This window comes from Oncorhynchus masou, chromosome 6 (genome assembly GCF_036934945.1).
Source record: "Oncorhynchus masou masou isolate Uvic2021 chromosome 6, UVic_Omas_1.1, whole genome shotgun sequence".
Taxonomy (NCBI): domain Eukaryota; kingdom Metazoa; phylum Chordata; class Actinopteri; order Salmoniformes; family Salmonidae; genus Oncorhynchus; species Oncorhynchus masou.
This window is the reverse complement of record NC_088217.1, coordinates 75247042-75269344: the sequence shown is the minus strand read 5'-3', so window position 1 is coordinate 75269344 and position 22303 is coordinate 75247042. Positions and strand designations below refer to the sequence as shown.

The 22303-nt window shown below is 43.7% G+C and overlaps 2 protein-coding genes across 5 annotated transcripts; one reads left to right on the top strand and one right to left on the bottom strand.

The window, feature by feature from the left end:
- The first annotated feature begins 484 nt into the window (after nucleotides 1-484).
- cldn10d (claudin 10d) lies at nucleotides 485-3347 on the top strand. 2 transcript variants are annotated; one of them, XM_064969719.1, is made up of 5 exons: nucleotides 485-1049; nucleotides 2122-2220; nucleotides 2549-2630; nucleotides 2725-2832; nucleotides 2947-3347. In XM_064969719.1, exons 1-5 carry the CDS (start codon nucleotides 818-820, stop codon nucleotides 3125-3127), a joined length of 702 nt encoding a protein of 233 aa, XP_064825791.1. In that variant the 5' UTR covers nucleotides 485-817; the 3' UTR covers nucleotides 3128-3347. The 2 variants fall into 2 exon arrangements, with proteins under 2 accessions (XP_064825791.1, XP_064825790.1); XM_064969718.1 differs by having other exon boundaries at nucleotides 2059-2220.
- On the bottom strand, nucleotides 3331-18528 carry LOC135542613 (cilium assembly protein DZIP1-like). Of its 3 annotated transcripts, none has more exons than XM_064969715.1 (18): nucleotides 18423-18528; nucleotides 16423-17025; nucleotides 13960-14044; nucleotides 13267-13403; nucleotides 13018-13164; nucleotides 12768-12893; nucleotides 12619-12681; nucleotides 12322-12450; nucleotides 11975-12023; nucleotides 11755-11805; nucleotides 11450-11509; nucleotides 10760-10917; nucleotides 10332-10536; nucleotides 5146-5281; nucleotides 4539-4924; nucleotides 4228-4355; nucleotides 3920-4082; nucleotides 3331-3829 (listed from the first exon to the last, which is right to left on the bottom strand). In XM_064969715.1, exons 2-18 carry the CDS (start codon nucleotides 16879-16881, stop codon nucleotides 3780-3782), a joined length of 2532 nt encoding a protein of 843 aa, XP_064825787.1. In that variant the 5' UTR covers nucleotides 16882-17025; nucleotides 18423-18528; the 3' UTR covers nucleotides 3331-3779. The 3 variants fall into 3 exon arrangements, with proteins under 3 accessions (XP_064825787.1, XP_064825788.1, XP_064825789.1); XM_064969716.1 differs by having other exon boundaries at nucleotides 13960-13999; XM_064969717.1 differs by lacking the exon at nucleotides 11450-11509.
- Between the last annotated feature and the right edge of the window lie 3775 nt (nucleotides 18529-22303).

Here is a 22303-nt window from a genome sequence, read left to right as displayed (position 1 = left end):
ATTTCTCTAGCAGGGTGGAATTGGCCCCTTCCTCCAGATTTCCCATGGTGCCCCTCACCAGAGAATTCTCAACTGGAGAAAACAGCCAATCCAAACAGTCACAAGAGCCAAAGGGACCTAACAAGACCCACGTCTACAGTGACTGGTTGTGATTTTGTGGCATGTGCATGTTGCAGTGGGAATTAAGTGTTTTTGTATGTAGCTGTTCTGTGTGTATTAGCATGTTTTTCATTTTAAAATGCTATTTTAATTCTTGTGGCAAAACAAATTGTCCAATAAAGATCTACTTTAGCATACTGTCCTCAGCTCTACTCTATAGGCTATATTACATTGATAATGATCTATTTGTCCAGAGAATATCGACATGAATTAGTTACATGCACCAGTATCTTGTGACCTTAGCTGGGAGGGAGCAGTTCATCCACTGTGATTTGAGAAAGAGGGCTATGAGAGAGAGACCTAGTCAAACCCCCATACGAGGGGAGGGAGAGCGGGAAACAGTTTCACCACTCCCCATCCCTGACACTATCTCCCCCTGGATCGTGGGAAAAGAGACGTTTGCTTACGGAGCAAAACCCTGTGAGATAAGCCAAACGTACACAATGCTGGTTTGACTGGGAGGCATCAGTGACATAACAAAGCAAGTGCCTGGCTGCACCTCGACTTCCACAGACCGAAGATCCTGAGCAACTGTGGAACTTCACTCCAGCTTTGTTCACTCTACCCATCTCTCTGGTTAATCCTCCTCGTAAACCTAGCTTTTTTGGGGGGAACCACTGCCAAGCTCAAGGAGAGCATCTTCCTTATCACCATCATCATGAAGCACAGGACGGTGATGATGTACATGGAGATAGGCTGCTTTGTGTCCTGTCTGGCTGGCTGGATTCTGGTGAGCTCCACCCTGGCTATAGAGTACTGGACCTGGTCTGAAGTGGGCAGCGTGGTGCTCACCACCGGCAACTACTTCTCTAACCTCTGGAAGGACTGTGTCTCAGACTCAACGGGGGTGTCCGACTGCAAAGAGTACCCCTCCATGCTGGGACTACCAGGTATGTTCTGGTCAGCTTGTCACAACTTCCATGGATGTGTGATTCTGTCCTAATATGGACACCGTACATCTGATGATACATGATGGGATAGTGACGCTTACAACTTGGAGGGTTATCTCGATCTTCAGTGCAGTTGATGGTCATTCAGCAGATGCTCTTATACAGTACTACATTACAGGCAGATAATGGGGCAGAGCAGAAGTATGAATATGAATATCATGATCAACATTTTGCAGACGGAACTAGCGATACCATAGAGTGGAATCCACAAACTCCAATATACACGGAGTGTACAAAACATTAAAAACACCTGCTCTTTCCATGACATAGATTGATCAGGTGAAAGCTATCATCCCTTATTGATGTCACTTGCTAAATACACTTCAATCAGTATAGAGGAAAAGGAGGAGAAAGCTTAAAAGAATGATTTTTAAGCCTTGAGACAATTGGATTGTGTATGTGTGTCATTCAGTGGGTGAATGGGCAAGACAAAAGCCTTAAATGCCTTTTGACAGAGTCTGGTAGTAGGTGCACCAGCTTGTGTCAAGGACTGCAATGCTGCTGACTTTTTCACACTCAACAGCTTCCTGTGCGCATCAAGAATGAAAAAGGAAATCTAGCCAACTTAACACAATTTTGGGAAGCATTGGAGTCACCATGGACCAGCATCCCTGCTTTTGACACATATCATATCATATCTAGACACTCTTATCCAGAGCAACTTACAGTAGTGAGTGCAAGCATTGTCATACTGGTCCTTCATATGAATTGAACCCACAACCCTGGCTTTGCAAGTGCCATGCTCTACCAATTGAGCCACACGGGACTTGTAGTACCGTGCAGAGTCCATACTCTGATGAATTGAACTTGTTCTGAGGGCAAAAGTGGGTTGGTACAACTCAATATTAGGAAGTTGTTCCTAATGTTTAGTACACTCAGTGTATAATACTTAACTATAGTCCTGTACTTTGGCTTCCTGTTTAACTGAGTGTTCTACTCTCTGCATCAGTGTTCCTCCACTCAGTAAGGGCTCTGTCCATCTGTTCTGTCATCCTTGGGTTCTTCGCTGGAGTCCTCACACTGATAGGGATGAAGTGCACCAAGATTGGAGGGTCAGAGCTTGCCAACGCACGGGTCACCTTCGCCGGGGGAATCACCTATCTGGCATCTGGTAAGATATGTTTATGGAGTATCTGATTAGTAACCGAGTGGGGCAGCGGTCCAGAGTGGGGCAGCGGTCCAGAGTGGGGCAGCGGTCCAGAGTGGGGCAGCGGTCCAGAGTGGGGCAGCGGTTTCAGGCACTGCATTTCAGTGCTAGAGGCGTCACTACAGAGCCTGATTTGATTCCAGGCTGTATCAAGTGGCTGTGATTGGGAGTCCTGTAGGGCGGTGCACAATTGCCCCAGTGTCGTCTGGGTTTGGCCGTCACCGTGAATAAGAATTTGTTCTTAACTGACTTGACTAGTTGAATATGATAATAATAGCGGTTTTCCTCCTAGGATTTGCTGGCCTGATCGTGTACTCCTGGTGGGGTAACAAAGTAAGATCAGAGTTTGTGGATCCCAATTTCAAGGCACAGAAGTGAGTGGATTTTTTTTTCAATGAGACTGCGGGAACAACATTGGTTTCAAGTAGTTAAGTATACAGTATATGCTTTCTAATTTTTTCACTTCAGATTTGAAATCGGAGCAGCGGTTTTTATTGGCTGGGGAGGCTCGATCTTGCTCATCACCGGAGGTTTCGTACTCAGTTTCTTCTCTGGAAAGGAGGGTCTACGCTCAGCGTAATACAATCCACAAAATTCCTGCTTCACTCGAAAGACAATAGTTGGCATCAGAGGAATATATTTTGTGTCGAATGTGTAACATCATCTCAGTTCTCTTGCTCCGTCTTCCAGATCAAAGAAAAGGCCCCGCAGACCTAACTCCTATGCCACAGCTCAGACCAGACGCACATACATGATGCCAAACTCTTCCAGAGTGACTCCAATGCCACAATTGGTCCAAGGGAGCAGAGGTGGCAGAAAGATCAGGACAACAAGGACCACTGGGACGTATAGCAGGGACGATTTTGTTTGAGCTGCAGTAGCTCCTGTACCGCAGGAAATACACTGCTTCATATCATTGGTCGTTAGTTACCATGAACACATTGTGAGAACTGAATCAATTTGATTTGGTAACTGTCTCGCCACCTACACCTTATGTATGAATGTTTTACTAACATAGAACTGTGTTCCTTTTGTGAACTGAATTGACATCAAGGAAAGGGATGAATGTTTCCATTTGATACAAAAATAAATGTTTATTGCTAGCATGTATAAATATTTTAGATACAAAAACACATTTTCTTTTCTTTCATGGGACACACAAATGTCATGTAAATTGTTTTGACACAAATCATACAAGTACCTCACATGGAGTGCAATATCACATTTCATAAAACCTCTAAGTTGACAATTCACTATAGCTAATATATAATCTGTATATAAAATAAAAACACTGAAAACTGCCACAAGGCAGATGGCTACCACTGTCATAGGTGTATATCTCTAGAGAAATACTGTGTCCTGAACAGAGAGGATCTCTTCGTTAAGTCTCTTCTATATGCAACTGTAATTCTAACAGTATCGGTAAATCATGTAGAAGTATATTTGCCTTCCAAATAATTCCTATGGGCGTCATATTGAGTTGTATCATTGTAGAACTGTAAACCTGTATCACCTCCATATGACTATATATCATCGTCACTCCAGTCGCTGCCGGTTCCTGCTTCATTCAAACCTGGGGAATTGATAAACATCATCAGAGGCTGAAGGTGAAGGATAAAGGGACCTGAATGGAGCCGGGTCTGTGAGAGTCAGTGAGACTGACCTGTTTTCTGTCCCTTCCCGGTGGATGTTCCCCAGACACTGGTAGTGCTGTCTGAGTCCAGGCTCTTCCTCACGGGGGCGGTGGGCTTGCCCACGGGGGCGGGGACCGATAGGTCATCCAACGAGGAGATATCCCAGTCATCCTCATCATCATCGTTTGTATACTGAAACGCCACATAACAGTCCAGATGAACACGATTAGGATATGGGAACATTCTGACGTCAGCAAATGTTCTGTTTGTACTCTGTGTCTTATGTTACTCTGAGTTGATGATGACACAACAGAGGAGGCGAGAGAGAATTTCTCACCTTGAGTTCCCGTACAATGTCTTTGTCTTTACTCTCTGGTAAGAAGCTCACTCCCCCTAGCGGCTTCTTTGGTCCTCGGTCTGCAAGCTGCTTCTCCAGGCTCTTAGTCAAGTCCTTGACCAGGTTATCTGGAAAGACAACTATGGTCAGCACAACGCATAAAAACCTATGGGTAACAGTTTTCAATAAACACAAAACTAAAAAAGAAAAGGCTGTAGACGTGGGATATGTGCGTTGCTGTCTGAAATTAGCACTTAATACCACACAAAGGAGTAAATCATAGCAATAAAAACATCAAAAGTCCCTCTTACTGTTTGTAGTCTTCTGTACGTTCCCATTCTGGTCTTTGTAGTTCTGGAGCTGTTGTTGGTCGATCTCCTCCAACTCACTCCCCTCTGTCCACTCTCCCTCACTCTCTACTACGTTGACCCCCATCTTGGTTGTGTTGACCGCAGCACTTCTGGGCTGCTGGGGTTTATATGGCTGAGCCTGGGTGGTCCTGGGCTGGCCAGATCTGGTCTGGACCGGTTTGGACTGGGTGAGTTTGTGATGGGGGGTGGTCTTGGGTTGTGTTGGTTTGGGCTGGGACGCTCTGTGATGAGGGACTCTCTGCTGCTGCCTGGATTTCTGAGGTGGCTTCTCCTCTTCAGACTCCTCCTCCTCTGTTGACTTGTCGTCTGAGCTGAAGGGAGGGGTCCTACGAGGCCAGAGGCAATGTCATCATTTGAAATGAACATACAATCAATCACTCCCATATAAGGTAATACGACACAGCTTGTAAGACAACTCACTTTCTATGGTATCCTTCTCAATGCAACAGACTATGTACTCAGATTTCTGATACCACATAAATGAAGCCAGTGGCGAGGTAGTCTCTGGCGTGAGACAAGCAGCAGGAGATTCTGACTCGGTACGTACTTGGGAGTGGAGGTCTTGGGCAGGGTACTGGTAAGGGTCCGAGGGGCAGGCTGTTTGGCAGGCGCTGCTGGTGGTCCTGAAATCACTTGTGTCACCTTGGAGGAAAGGCTACTGGACCGTTGTCTGGCCTGGGTCACTTTCAGGAGGGACAACAATCAGCTGATTAGTTAGTTTGAAGACGTCTCGAGTCCTAAGTAGGCTACAACGGAGACGGACATGACTCCTGTTGGGAGCAGCTTAATTAACCTCTTGAAGCTAGGGGGCACTATTTTTATGTTTGGAAAAATAACGTTCCCAAAGTAAATGGTCTATTTCTCAGGACCAGATGCATATAATTGACAGATTAGGATAGAAAACACTAAAGTTTCCAAAACTGTCAAAATATGGTCTGTGAGTATAACAGAACTGATATTGCAGGCGAAACTCTGAGGAAAATCCAATCAGGAAGTGCCTCTTATTTTGAAACCCTTCTGTTCCTTTGCATGCCTATCCTCCATTTAAAGGGATATCAACCATCTGGCTTCCCTAAGGTGTCAGTCTTTAGACATAGTTTCAGGCTTTTATTTTGAAAAAGGAGCGTGAAAGATCACATTGCGTAAGTGGATAGGTGGGGGCTCTCAGAGTGAGTTTTTGCGCTACAGAGTAAAGCAGCCATTGTTCCTCCCGCTGTTATTGAAAAACCTACACACTCGGTTGATATATTATCGAATATATATTTTAAAAACCACCTGAGGAATGATTATAAAAAACATTTGACATGTTTCTGTGGACATTATGTATACTATTTGGAATTTCCGTCTGCGTTGTCGTGACCGCTCTTTCCTGTGGATTTCTGAACATAACGCGACAAACAAACGGAGCTATTTTGGACATAAAAATAATCTTTATGGAACAAAAGGAACATTTGTTGTGTAACTGGGAGTCTCGTGAGTGAAAACATCCGAAGATCATCAAAGGTAAACGGTTCATTTGATTGCTTTTCTGATTTTGACCAAGCTTCCTGATGCTAAGTGTACATAATGCTATGCTAGACATCGATACACTTACACAAACGCTTGGATTGCTTTCGCTGTAAAGCATCATTTCAAAATCTGAGACGACAGGTGGATTAACAAAAGGCAAAGCTGTGTTTTGCAATACTGCTCTTGTGATTTTATGAATATGAATATTTTTTTGTAATATTATTTGACTGTTGCGCTATGCTATTCACCGGTTGCTGACGAAAATGATCCAGCGACAGGGATGGGTAGCGTCAAGAAGTTAAGGCTTAAATGTTAAATTGATTAAGGGGGACGTTATTAATGTCACCAGCAGCATGCTAGCAAACTATCACAAGAGAATGGAATCGACCCATGAGATGAAACATGAACCCCTCAGCAAAAACCCCATGAACATTCTTGAATGAGTTAAAAGTTCTAAGTCCTCATACTCCCCACATGCCATAGACCACCAAGTGCTAACAGTCAGTATCTGGATAATATCTGTGAAATGCTTGACAATGTATGTGATATCAACAGAGAAGTATATTTTCTGGGTGATTTAAATATTGACTGGCTCTCATCAAGCTGCCCACTCAGGAACAAACTTCAAACTGTAACCAGTGCCTGCAAAACTGGTTCAGGTTGTCAGTCAACCTACCAGGGTAATTACATACAACACAGGAATGAAATCATCAACATATATTGATCACATCTTTACTACTGCTGCAGAATTGTGCTTTAAAGCAGTATCCAAATCCATAGGATGTAGTGATCACAATATAATATCCATATCTAGGAAAACCAAAGTTCCAAAGGCTGGGCCTAATATAATGTATAAGAGGTCATACAATACGTTTTGTAGTGATTCCTATGTTGATGATGTAAAGAATATTTGCTGGTCTGTGGTGTGTAACGTGGAGCAACCAAACGCTGCACTTGACACATTTATGTAAATTGCTTATTCCAGTTACTAATAAGCACGCACCCATTATGAAAATGACTTTAAAAACTGTTAAATCCCCTTGGATTGATGAGGAATTGAAAAATTGTATGGTTGAGAGGGATGAGGCAAAAGGTATGGCAAATAAAGTCTGGCAGCCCAACTGACTGGCAGCCCAACTGACTGGCAAACTTACTGCAAATGAAGAACGAAACTAAATGTGACTAAGCTAAATAAAAATACAAATAAACTATACAATGAAACAAAGAAGTGATATAAAGAACGATAGTAAAAAGCTTTGGAGCACCTTAAATTACATTTTGGGTAAAAAAAGCCAACTCGGCACCATCATTCATTGAATCAGATGGCTCATTTATCACAAAACCCACTGATATTGCCAACTACTTTAATTACCTTTTCATTGGCAAGACAAGCAAACTTCAGGTTGACATGCCACATCCAAGTATATCAGACCAAATTATGAGAGATAAGAACTGTACTTTTGAATTCCATAGAGTCAGTGAGGAAGAGGTGAAAAAACAAGCCACCAGGGTCTGACAATCTGGATTGAAAATTACTGCGGATAATAGCGGACGATTTCGCCACACCTTCAATTTAAGACTACTAGAAAGTGTGTGCCCTCAGGCCTGGAGGGAATCTAAAGCTATTCCGTTACCCAAGAATAGTAAAGCCCCCTTTACTGGCTAAAATAGCCAACCAATCAGCCTGTTACCAACCCCTACTAAACTTCTGAAAAGAATTGTGTTTGACCAGATATAATGCTATTTCACAGTAAAGAAATTAACTCATATGTCAGGCGAACACCTGAGACAAATCCAACCAGGAAGTGGGAAATCTGAGGTTTGTAGTTTCATTTAAGTGATTGCCTATCCAATATGTCGTGTCTATAGCAGCCAGATTGCACTTCCCAAGGCTTCCAGCAGATGTCAACAGTCTTTATAAGACTTTATAAGAATAAGAGCTGTTTCAACTAGTGGACGAGGCTGTGGCCAATCAGTTGTTTACTGCGTGGTCACAAGGGCGCACCGTTCCTTCTTTTGCCTCTGTAATGAATATGCTATTGTCCGGTTGGAATATTATTGAAGATTCATTATAAAAAGACCCTAAGGATTGATTGTAAACATCGTTTGACATGTTTCTATAAACTGTAATGGAACTCGACTTTTCGTCTGGATTTTGTGGTCGCGCATTATGCCTTTGGAATAGTGAACTAAACACGCGAACAAAACGGAGGTATTTGGACATAAATATGGACGTAATCAAACAAAACAAACATTTCTTGTGGAAGTGGGAGTCCTGGGAGTGTATTCCAACGAAGATCAGCAAAGGTAAGTGAAGATTTTTAATGCTATTTATTATTTTTGTTGACTCCACAATTTGACGAGTAACTGTATGGCTTGCGTTTGTGGCTGAACGCTGTTCTCAGATTATTGAATATTGTGCTTTTGCCGTAAAGCTTTTTTGAAATCTGACACAGCGGTTGCATTAAGAACAAGTTTATCTTTAATTCCATGTAAAACATGTATCTTTCATCAAAGTTTATGATGAGTATTTCTGTTATTTGATGTGGCTCTCTGCAATTTCTTCGGATGTTTTGGAGGCATTTTTGAACATGGCGCCAATGTAAACTGAGGTTTTTGGATATAAATAAGAACCTGATCGAACAAAACATACATGTATTGTGTAACATTGAGTCCTGGGAGGGTCATCTGATGAAGATTGTCAAAGATTAGTGATTAATTTGATCTATATTTCTGCTTTTTGTGACACCGCTCTTTGGTTGGAAAATGGCTGAATGCTTTCTGTGACGAGTTGCTTACCTAACATAATGATATGTTCTGCTTTCGCCGAAAAGCCTTTTTGAAATCGGACAACGTGGTTGGATTAACGAGAAGTGTATCTTTAAAATGGTGTAAAATACTTGTATGGTTGAGGAATTTTAATTATGAGATTTCTGTTGTTTGAATTTGGCGCTCTGCAATTTCACTGGCTGTTGGCGAGGTGGGACACTAGCGTCCCGAACGATCCCAGAGAGGTTAACAACACTATCAACAAGGCAGGTCCTACAGGCTAGAGGTCAACTGATTATGATTTTTCAACGCCGATACCGATTATTGGAGGACCAAAAAAAGCTGATGTCAATTAGGTCGGCCGATTTTGTACATTTATTTGTAATAATGACAATTACAGCAATACTGAATTAACACTTATTTTAACTTAATATAATACATCAATAAAAATCAATTTAGCCTCAAATAAATAATGAAACATGTTCAATTTGGTTTAAATAATGCAAAGTGTTGGAGAAGTAAAAGTGCAATACGTGCCATGTAAAAAAACTAATGTTTAAGTTCTTTGCTCAGAACATGAGAACATATGAAAGCTGGTGGTTCCTTTTAACATGACGGTGTCCAAATAGACCGATTTCCGATTGTTATGAAAACGGCCCTAATTAATCGGCCATTTCGATTAGTCGGTCGACCTCTACTACAGGCCCTGGTTTTGTCACACCTGGACTACTGTTTAGTCGTGTGGTCAGGTGCTACAAAGAGGGACTTGGGAAAATTGCAGTTGGCTCAGAACAGGGCAGTGCGGCTGGCCCTTAAAAGTACAAGGAGAGCTAACATTAATGACATGCACATCAATCTCTCATGGCTCAAAGTGGAAGAGAGATTGACTACATCATTACTTGTCTTTGTAAGAGGTGTTGACATGCTGAAGTTACCGAGCTGTCTGTTTAAAATACTAGCACACAGCTCGGACACCCATGCATACCCCACAAGACATGTCACCAGAGGTCTCTTCACAGTCCCCAAGTCAAGAACAAACTATGGGAGCGCACAGTACTACATAGAGCCATGACTACATGGAACTCTATTCCACATCAGGTAACTGATGCAAGCAATAGAATCAGATTTAAAAAGCAGGTAAAAATACACCTTATGGAACAGTGGGGACTGTGAAGTAACACAAACATAGGCAGACACTTGCATACATACACATGATAACATACACATGATAACATACGCACTATACACACACGCACACATGGATTTTGCATTGTAGATGTGTGGTAGTGGTGTATGGGCCTGAGGGCACACACTTAGTGTGTTGTGACTCACATAATGATTGTATTGTAATGTTTTTAAAACTGTATCACTGCCTTTACTTTGCCAGACCTCAGGAAGAATAGTTGCCTTGGCAGCAGCTAATGGGGGATCCATAATAAATACAAATACATGTACCTTGAGTGGGTTGTTTTGGTTTGACCCGCTGCTCGGGGGCAGAGTCACTCCCTGTCCTCTTGTCCTTCAGTCTCAGACGCAATGTGTGAGCCACATCCTCTCGGTGACGCCAGTAGTCCGGAATGTCCCTCGCCGTACTCTCTCTCTCCGAGCGCAACTTAGCCATGAGATCACTGTACTCGCTGCCTCCGAGTCCCCTCAGCCCCTACAGAGTTGTGTAGATTAGAAAACGGAAGACGCTTAACTATCATAAGGATTATCTTTACTGGGGAGACAGATGATCCCTTAAGTCTATTAGTGAAGTCAATTTGTTGTATGTTTTTGATGGTGTATCGGTCAGGCTGACTCTTTAATGGCATAGATCTTCCACAGAGTGTGATTTTAAAGATTCCATAGTGTATTTGTACTCATAAATGTACAGTACATACCTGTTTGACTCCCAGGGACTCAAGCTTCTCTAAGAGTGCCTGCTCCAGGGCGGGACGCAGCTCCCTCTTGATGTCGGGGTTCTTCCTCAGGACACTGGTCACCGAAGACGCCTGCTTCATTACAACAACTGGCTTCTTCTCAGACACGCTGGACGAGTCTATGACAAGCACCAGACAGGTACAGTACAGTTACACACATACACTTGATGACACACTCAAAATAACACGGACGCCTTTGTAGTTTCAGAGGACAGGCTGGGCAAGCATGAAAATGATTTGAGAGAGAGAGAGGTACATATTCCTTGTCTTCCATCTACAAAGGACCTGTGCCATAGATAACTACAGCTAACAGCCACAGGATTCTGGAGAGGGATGCTCTCTGCATATTTTAGCGACAAATACAAATCATGACAAAAACAAAGTGATTAACCAGTCATAACTAGCCAATGGCAATGCAGATTACACAGTAAGCAACCAATCGATTAAACACAGGATATGACATCATGGAACACCCTGCTTCTTCGCTTCTAGAAGAGGAGAACATCTTGCTGCTTTTTTGGGCCAACGTGGCTTTGAATGACTCAACTTCACAAATGCTCATGGCAGGCATCATAGACCGACTCACACGTCCGTGCAGAGAGCATGCATGGAGCAGACAGACAGGCGCTGCTGTCATCTAGACTGTGTTACCTTTGTCCTCCTCAGACAGCTCCTCTATAGGATCCAGTTTACGAGCTGAGGGAGGCTGCTCTGATTGGACAACACAGGGGGTCAGAGGTCAGACAAGAGCGGGAATTAGGAGGAAGGAACTCCGGTAGAGGGTACAATAACATTGATCTTTAATGGTGTCTCGTTGGGAGGTCTGATCAACGGGGAGAGATCGCTGACAGAACAGTCATGTTACGTGCTTGCATACCTTTTCTCTGAGCAAAAGGACGCAGATGTCTAGATTGACTGAGCTACATATTGTTGGGAATCTCCTGCTAATTACCTACCCTTCACTACTCTCTTTGGTTTAGGCTCTGGTGCCGGGGCTGTTATGATCACTGAAACATACAAAGTAGGAACAATTGTCAGCAATAACAGGTTCTTTACAGAACTACAAACCGCTAATATCCAAGTTCAAGCTAACATCCAGATTCAAGCCAATATCCAAATTTGACAAATATAAACAAAGTAATACAAAACATAAAGTCAAAGAAAAAGCATGCATACCTGGAACTTCAACTAATTTAGTAGGTGGATTTGAGGACATATGCTTTATCTGTGAAAAGAAGAAGTATAATTAGCTACATTTCTTAATTATATATATTTTTATGTTTTATATTCAAAGCTGTAGAACCCCAAGGGCGTGATCTAATTTAATTTAACTTCTTAACATGCTTATGAAGTCAGAGTGGCCCTGACGACTACACTATATGAGCGTGTGAAAACATGACACGTCCATCTGGCCCCATCAATCCAGGATTTCCTGTATGAGGGCCAAGTAGGCGCCCTGTTTCCGGATATTCCCAGCTGCCCCGGTGGCCGGGTCGCCAGGGGGTGGTGGCGAGTGAACTGACCTGCTCTCGCTGAGAGAAGATGATAAGGTCCCGCTCCTGAAGCCGCTGGTCACTCTCCTCCTTCTGCCTCTGGCTCTGCTGCTGCCACTCCACCACAGACGACTCCAACCTGCTAAACTGATCCTGCCACTGAGAGGAGACATAGGACAGACGTAGACGTTAGAGATCCCACTGCGATGGCTGCCTCTTTCAAGGCTCTCCGCTGACCTTGAATGAACTATTCAACAGAACTCACAAGTAGTTCTGTTAACCAGCATTCTTCATGAAAGCTTCACAGATGTGTCATCCACATCTTACCTGATTCTTCTCACTCTCATGGTTAGCCTTCATTTTTTCTATTTTTGATGTAAACCTTTCTTCCTGTAACAAAATAAATAGTTGATCTTTTTTTGTTGTTATCACAACTTGAAATATTTCAAGAAAAGAAGTACTGCTTAGCTGCTTACCAGTTTCTTGTGTTTCTGATCAATCTTCTGGATCACAACATTGTTTTTTTCATCCATGTCTTGGTCAGTCTGCTGGGGAGCAGGACTGGGCCTCCTCTCAGGAGTGGTCATCTTGAGATCCACTTTCTGTACAGGTCACATCAAATCATTCAAACAAAAACCTCCCTTACTTACAGAACCAAATCCCCAACACATCAGTTTGAACTGGACACAGAACCATGAAAGTCAGTGCTTTGTCAAATGGACTAACTTGTTGAAGAAGAGCGTTCCTGTTGTGAAGCATCTCGATCTCCCTCCGGAAACCGTCTCTCATCTCCTCTATCTTCCTGTGTTCTTCTTCCTTCCATCTCTCTAACTTTCTCATCAAATCCTGGTGCATGGACTGCTGGTCTCTTTCCTACAGATGAAAAGAGAATGAAAATGGTCAATAGTTCTAAACAAATACGCAAGTGCAAACTGCTCAATGCCATGGAAACAAGCACAGTTCTTATTGTCCCACCTGAGAGGCTTTGGCCAAGAGGGCTTGCCTCTGTGACTCCAGCTCAGATGTGATGTAACTCAGCTGCCCTTTCAGCCGACTGATCTCCTCCTCATCTGCAATGCTCTTCACTTCCCTCTGGTTGCCTGTCCTTAACTCTGAGAGAAACAATAACAGAGACATACTAATGAAGAAAAAGTTAGCCTAACTAGTGTTTTAGGGCCCGGGCTCAAAGATACACCTCTCTCTTTCTGCTAGACTGTGTGGGAGTGTGTGACATGTCTACTGCTGCTCCAAACTAGAGTGGGATGTCATAGGAACTGGTTTTCCAGCATTGTAGGAACACTGTGGTGCACTTGGGGACACCCATACCAGTGGGACTCCCTATGGGACTGTCAGGGAGACGGGTTGGTTGGCTGCAGCAAACTTTTTTTTTTTAATTCTTTTTTTTAAACCTTTATTTAACTAGGCAAGGCAGTTAAGAACAAATTCTTATTTTCAATGACGGCCTAGGAACAGTTGGTTAACTGCCTGTTCTGTGGCAGAACGACAGACTTGCCAGCTCGGGAGTTTTGAACTTGCAACCTTCCGGTTGCTAGTCCACCACTCTAACCACTAGGCTACCCTGCCGCCCTTCTTACCTGACTGACGGTTACTTTCCCTACCGTTCGCTGTAAACTGATGATCAAACCTTTTAAAGCTCTCTTGACTTACGGCTGTCGTACTCGTCTGCATGGCGGCGTTGCATGTGATTCTGGAGAAAGGAGGAATTCATGAAGGCTTTATCACAATGTTGACACTAAAGGAAAAGAAAAGGAACCTGAATTATACATCAACAGTATATTCCCATGCAAAGATTGCAATGAATCAATGGGCTGAATACATGTTGTTTGCTACCTTCACTTATAGATCAAATGTAAAGTCAATTTTGTAATAGGCAACTTGGGCCGTGTGTAAAATATGAACACATCTGAATCCAAAGCTCAAGCCGCGACTATGCCATCTACCATTAAGCTTTAATGACTGTTTCCTGGGAGACAGATCAACATAGCGACTATGCCATCTACCATTAAGCTTTAATGACTGTTTCCTGAGAGACAGATCAACATAGCGACTATGCCATCTACCATTAAGCTTTAATGACTGTTTCCTGGCAGACAGATTGACATAGCAACTATACTATCTACCATTAAGCTTTAATGACTGTTTCCTGGGAGACAGATCGACATAGCAACTATACTATCTACCATTAAGCTTTAATGACTGTTTCCTGGGAGACAGATCGACATAGCAGCTATACTATCTACCATTAAGCTTTAATGACTGTTTCCTGGGAGACAGATCAATATAGTGACTATACTATCTACCATTAAGCTTTAATGACTGTTTCCTGGGAGACAGATCAACATAGCGACTATACTCTCTACCATTAAGCTTTAGGGACTGTTTCCTGGGAGACAGAGCAACATAGCGACTATGCCATCTACCATTAAGCTTTAATGACTGTTTCCTGGGAGACAGATCAATATAGCGACTATACTATCTACCATTAAGCTTTAGGGACTGTTTCCTGGCAGACAGATCGACATAGCATGAGTGACGTGATTCACCCCGGATGCCTGGCGTCACCTCGCTCCAGCTCACAGGAGGAGTGACAGACGGGGCAGATTAAACGCTGGAGCAACCACATCACACGACACATTTAACGCCCGACACCCAACACAGCCTGTTTGTGCCTTCATTCAAACTGAACCGCACTGACACCGATACCTTGTTGCGCTGCGTGCTGGTGCTCTACCATGCTGCAGGGGAAGTGGTGGTTTCTACAACAGAGACCCTTGTTGTTGTGTGCTGTAATTACATTGCTGCTCTGGAATAACTGTGGAAATGGCCAATGAAATTGAATTAGGTTTGGTCATTGATAGAATCAAGGCGGTTGTGTATCTGTTGGCATCCGTTTGCCGTGTCTTGAAGTGCAAGATGGCAATAAAAAAGCAGACTTAAACCTTCATTTTCTAGATTGCATTGACAACACACAGGCTGAAATAGGCAGGACGTTTCTTGAATGATAAAGCACTACAATTTAGGCGACATTTCTGTGCTTTGCAGACAATTAGGCTTGATGCTGTGTATCAAATACACTGTGCATTCTGTATATCTGTTGAAGTTTCTGTATCTGTAAAATGTAGCTTGACGCAATATATTTGAGTACCTGTGTGAAACAATCAACCCATCTAGGTCTATTTTTGGGTGCATGGTGGCACATCAATAATTGAGCTGTACAGACACCTCGGTTATCAACGTGCCTGTTACACTCACCTAGCAACAATGCTCATTCATATGAAACACTAGGTGTTGTCTTGGCAACAGCTGAGCCCTATTCAACAGCAATACCCTTTAAAAGTATAAGGATATATCCTTCTATTCTACATCTTTTCAATAAATGCATACATTTCTGGTGTAGAAAATAGAACATCAAAACGTCACGTTGACTCGAGACCAACGTTATTATGGAAACATGAATGAGGGTGGGGGAGGTGGTTCAGTCATTTTGGTTCCGTCTCTTGCCACCCTTTATAAGTGGGTTAAAAGAAGTAGGTCTAATTATCCCCAGCTGACACCAGCTGCTCAGAACACAATCCTATTGTTTAGGTCCCAAAACAAGGCTGATAATGATTACGTCTAACAATCCTTATAAAGTGGCCACATTACAGCTACGGGACAAGGTGAACCTTTTTCCAATACTATGTCTCTGATTTAAATGGTATAATTTATTTAAACCAAATCAAATTTGATTTGTCACATGCGTCGTAAACAACAGTTAGACTAACAGTGAAATGCTTACTTACGGGCTCTTCCCAACAATGCAGAGAGAAAAACAATAACAATTATAGGAAAATAATAACACGATGAATAAATACACATTGAGTAATGATAACTTGGCTACATACACAGGGATACGAGGTAACTGAGGCAGATATGTACAAAGATGAACCTCCTGTTAGCATTCTCACTCCTCTGACAATGATAATTGAACAAAACTAAAGTAGCTCTGAATACCGCCTGGGGAACAATGGCTACGAGGAGGACCCAGGAGGAAGGTGGGAATAACTGTTGTACAATACACATAGAAACAGACACTGAGAAGAAGTGGCAGCGTGAGGAGGTGTTCAGTACCTTATGGCAATTGGTCATGTTGATCATAGCCTGCTGGTTGAGGGCAATGATTTTCTTCCTCTGCTTCAGCTCAGTCTTCAGTACCTTGGCCTGGTCCGCCTGCTTCTGCTGCTGGGCCTGGAGCTGCTGGTGCTCGCGGACCTGGGTCTGCAGCCTCTCCTCGGCTGCCCCCAGGCTCAGGGTCAAGTACTCCTGGGAGTGCAGCAGGTACTCCACTGTCAGCTGGGCCAGGCGGAAGAGCTTGAGCAGCGCTGGGTCCACGGGGTTCTGGCAGCGGACACAACGCTCCCCCTCCACGTTGCAGAAGGTCACCCCTGTGATGTGCTCCTGCAGGGTCTGGAAGTCCAGCTCGCTGGCCACCAGGTCCACGTCCACCGCGCTGATCCGGCGCCAGTCAACGCTCTCGCGTCGCGGACGGAATTTGAAGGGCGGGATGGTGGTGGATGTGGAGGCAGACATGGCTGGTGGGGGTGGTGCTGGAGGACACCCGGCTGCTGGAGGAGGGCTGGCTCAGGGGGGAGTTTAGGGGGAGGGGATCCCAGCTGATGAGTGGGTCCCTTGGGTCTCTGGCTGGTATGGGTAATAGACGTTATTGTAAAATGGCTGAAAAAAACAAGACATTTATACTAGGTTATTATTTTGGATTTGATTTGTGACAGACAACAACGGAGAGATTGTGTGTTACATATTAGAAATGCAGCATCTCAATCAAGGTCAGGGAGAAACAAACCTTCTGCAGGGATCACAGCAGTTCAACAGCAGCATGAACACAGAGTAGAGAATATGGACATAAAAAAGCAAGGATTCCACTATTCAGCACATGAATGAACCATATGAGATGACACAAAAAATGGTAAGCATTACATTCGTATTCGATGGTAATCTACCCAGTTCTGCTGATGTCGAGTTGATGCCGTGTTGTCCTTACCATCGTGGATTTCATGAGAAATGAGATTGAACATAGAAAACGAGTAGTCGTTTCCTATTGGTGCACGCCCCCTTCAGCTGTCTGCCGCCACACAGAGGCAGAGCATCCTCTCGATCACCATGGAGACAGAACAGTGCGTCCCACTTAACTTGTCTCCCCAGGGAGCCCGTAATCAAAATATTGCACCTAAACAATCCTAAATGATTCCACAATGCACGAGACTGCAGCATCAACAGCATCCTCGCAAGCTGGACGTATTCAATGTTTTTGTGAAGCCACTGACACTGCAGTAATAACATATGACCATTTCTAATTAATGTTCTGTTATTCTACCCACGTGATATCTGGCTGGCTAACATCTGCAACAAAAATGCTTAAACTTCCGTCTTTTTTCTATTTGTGCATCAAAAGCCACATAACCAATTGAGTGAAGTGAAGTGTCAAGCTCTCAACATGCATGACATTGCTTGATCGCTATTACCAAATCATATAAACAAAATCACGCAGCTATTCTCATCGAACTAGATCATTTGTAGCCAAAAAACACATTTGATTTCTGCAGCACCACCCAATTCTGGTTGCCCATCTCAAATTACGGGCACTGTGCCTCAAAAGACGTCAAGTTGGGACAAGTTGAGCCCAACAAAAGAACAGAAAAAGTTTCGATTTTTTTTAACGTTAGTTAGCTAACGTTACCTAGTTATAAATGTAACTAGGCTATATTAGTTAATAGCGTAGTAACTCGCTATTTAGCTAGCTAAGTAACGTTTATTTTGTAGACATGAACAAAATAGCAACCAATAAATTAGCTAGCTCACACGTCTGTATTTTCAAAAACACCCCTAGCTAGGTAGCGGACTAAACTCCACTCCATGGTGAAGGAAGAGTGGAGTTTAGTCCGTTAGTTACTACCGTCGGCTCGCTAGCTAGCTAAATTGGCTAACGGACATTTAATTTAGCAGCAAACTCATTTATTGAACATTGACTTCATTGTATGTGCATTTTGAGTGTATCTCATAAAATAAATAACATTCTGATCGAACTCTAAGTTTTAGTTAGAACTCAAACTTACCGTCTGCAACGTTTTTGAAGTCCATAAAAACAGTTTTTCCACGGGACTCGGGCTTTACTGAGATCTTCGGATGGAGTGAGACTGGAAAGACTGTGGTGACGTAGAAGCTGCTGCACACATTCCAAAAGCTCTGCTAAAGGAACTCAAACTGCTGAGATTTAGGAAAGGGGGATTGACAAATGTGTGTGTTGGTCTATTATCCCCTAAATACGCAATTGCATATACCATATACACATTTAGAGCCACAGTGCTTTTAATATTTTGTTGGCTGTTGGTCGTTACTTTTTAGTCACAGTCGTTGTTTTTATAGGCAAGAAAAGCAACGGCGCAAAGGACAGCGCTCAAAGTGGTGTTGGTTTTTAAGTGGATTTTAGTGGCTGAAGGACTCCCCCTTGTGGTGAAGATTATGAACTTCCCCACAGAGATGTGTGCCTTGTTCTGCCAGAAGATGTCAGTAGTAGGTCCTTTATAAAAATGTTTATGATTATCCATCACTGGCATGTCAGTTGGGAAACATGTCAGCTGTTTTAGTTGAGGGCAGTCAGGCCAAACAGCTGTGGGGGCAAGGAGAGAACACAGCATCTCCTTGTTAAAAGAGACAGAAAGACACTGTGGTGTGCATCATGCCGGTCAGCACACGCACACAGTGAACATTACATTGTTCATTTAACAGATCATCTAGTGCTGAACCTGCTGTCGGAGTCCCGCTGCTGTGGTAGACTGACAGTAGGCGCTATGTGAGCAGTGGATCCTGGTACATTTCCCTGGTCAGTCCCCAGACTGCACCACCAGCAGCAGATAGAGGTCCTGATAAATAGAGGATTTATTTCAGACAGACAGGATAGCCCCAGGCAGACAGACAGACAGAGACTTTTCTCTCAGGGGCTGGCAGGAAGCCCCTGCTGGTGTGGTGTGGCATCCCAATGAAGCATCCCACAGTTCAGCAAAAGGACAACATGTTGAAGATGATGTGTAGAGGTCCAAGTTTCACCCAAAGGCGCCTGACCACAGGCCCATTAGATGCTTACTCCAAAGGTCGATATTGGTGATGTCTGGGGCCCTTTGGAAGGTGAAACCATCAGAGCCACTTCTGCAACTATCAAGCTGAGTGACAAGGAAAATTGCAAGACAATTGAGTTGCTACACTGTCGTCGCTATGCATCTTATCCTCCACTTTTCTCCATATCTGAAGCCTAGTGAACGTGGTATAACAATTGTGCAGTATCTCAGAGCTGAACATTCTATAGAAATGGTCCTTTTCCTTTCATCCAAGCCACTTTGTTGTCTATTTTTGACAGGCGAGCCGAGGAGTGTTTAGATACAGTGTAGCGAGGTGACTCGGCCTCGTAGGAAGAGAACATGAAAGGAAATAGTGACGAGGACAGAGGCAACCCACGGATCCTTTTATTGTCTACCCACAAACACATGTTGCTAAGTTCACTGGGAACCGAAGACTCTGTGTTCACAGGTTGTACATGATTTGTTGCTGGAGCTAGGGCGAAGAAGGCTCTAAGAGTGTGAGAGAGAAGGAGTTAGAAGTAGAGAGATTACCAAGAATCTCAAAAGTAATAAGAGGTAAGAGTCAGGGAGAGGTACCTGTATGCTGCATGTGGACTCGGACTGTGCTTTAGTGCTCTAAAATCAAATCACATTTAATTATATAGCCCTTCTTACATCAGCTGATATCTCAAAGTGCTGTACAGAAACCCAGCCTAAAACCAAACAGCAAGCAATGCAGGTGTAGAAGCATGGTGGCTAGGAAAAACTCCCTAGAAAGGCCAAAACCTAGGAAGAAACATAGAGAGGAACCAGGCTATGAGGGGTGGCCAGTCCTCTTCTGGCTGTGCCGGGTGGAGATTATAACAGAACATGGCCAAGATGTTCAAATGTTCATAAATGACCAGCAGGGTTCAATAATAATAATCACAGTAGTTGTCGATGGTGCAATAAGTCAGCACCTCAGGAGTAAATGTCAGTTGGCTTTTCATAGCTGATTATTAAGAGTATCTCTACCACTCCTGTTGTCTCTAGAGAGTTGAAAACAGCAGGTCTGGGACAGGTAGCACGTTCGGTGAACAGGTCAAGGTTCCATAGCCGCAGGCAGAACAGTTGAAACTGGAGCAGCACAGCCAGGTGGACTGGGGACAGCAAGGAGTCATCATGCCAGGTAGTCCTGAGGCATGGTCCTAGGGCTCACGTCCTCCGAGAGAGAGAAAGAAAGAAAGAGAGAAAGAGAGAATTAGAGAGAGCATACTTAAATTCACACAGGACACCGGATAAGACAGGAGAAGTACTCCAGATGTAACAGACTCAAATCAAATCAAATTTTATTTGTCACATAAACATGGTATGATGATGTTAATGCGAGTGTAGCGAAATGTTTGTGCTTCTACGTCCGACAATGCAGTAATAATCAAAAGGTAATCTAACCTAACAATTCCAAAACTACTACCTTATACACACAAGTGTAAAGATATAAATATAAAGGATATGTACATAAAGATATATGAATGAGTGATGGTACAGAACGGCATAGGCAAAATGCAGTAGATGGTATCGAGTACAGTATATACATATGAGATGAGTAATGTAGGGTATGTAAACAAAGTGGCATAGTTTAAAGTGGCTAGTGATACATGTATTACATAAAGATGCAGTAGAAGATATAGAGTACAGTATATACATATACATATGAGATGAGTATTGTAGGGTATGTAAACATTATATTAAGTAGCATTGTTTAAAGTGGCTGGAGTAGTAGTGATAAAGTAGTGATATATTTTTCCATCAATTTCCATTATTAAAGTGGCTGGAGTTGAATCAGTGTGTTGGCAGCAGCCACTCATGTTAGTGGTGGTTGTTTAACAGTCTGATGGCCTTGAGATAGAAGCTGTTTTTCAGTCTCTTGGTCCCTGCTTTGATGCACTTGTACTGACCTTGCCTTCTGGATGATAGCGGGGTGAACAGGCAGTGGCTCGGGTGGTTGTTGTCCTTGATGATCTTTATGGCCTTCCTGTGACATCGGGTGGTGTAGGTGTCCTGAAGGGCAGATAGTTTGCCCCCGGTGATGCGTTGTGCATGCAGACTTCACTACCCTCTGGAGAGCCTTACGGTTGGGGGCGGAGCAGTTGCCGTACCAGGCGGTGATACAGCCCGATAGGATGCTCTCGATTGTGCATCTGTAGAAGTTTGTGAGTGCCGAAATTCTTCAGCCTCCTGAGGTTGAAGAGGCGTAGCTGCGCCTTCTTCACGACTCTGTCTGTGTGCGTGGACCAATTCAGTTTGTCTGTGATGTGTATGCCGAGGAACTTAAAACGTACTACCCTCTCCACTACTGTCCCGCCGATGTGGATAAGGGGGTGCTCCCTCTGCTGTTTCCTGACGTCCACAATCATCTCCTTTGATTTGTTGACATTGAGTGTGAGGTTTCTTTTCCTGACACCACACTCCGAGGGCCCTCACTTCCTCCCTGTAGGCCGTCTCGTCGTTGTTGGTAATCAAGCCCACCACTGTCGCGTCGTCCGCAAACTTGATGATTGAGTTGGAGGCGTGCGTGGTCATGCAGTTGTGGGTGAACAGGGAGAACAGGAGAGGGCTCAGAACGCACCCTTGTGGGGCCCCAGTGTTGAGGATCAGCGGGGTGGAGATGTTGTTACCTACCCTCACCACCTGGGGGTTGCCCGTCAGGAAGTCCAGTACCCAGTTGCACAGGGCGGGGTCGAGACCCAGGGAGGAGTTTGGAGGGTACTATGGTGTTAAATGCTGAGCTGTAGTCGATGAACAGCATTCTCACATAGGTATTCCTCTTGTCCAGATGGGTTAGGGCAGTGTGCAGTGTGGTTGCGATTGCGTCATCTGTGGACCTATTTGGACGGTAAGCA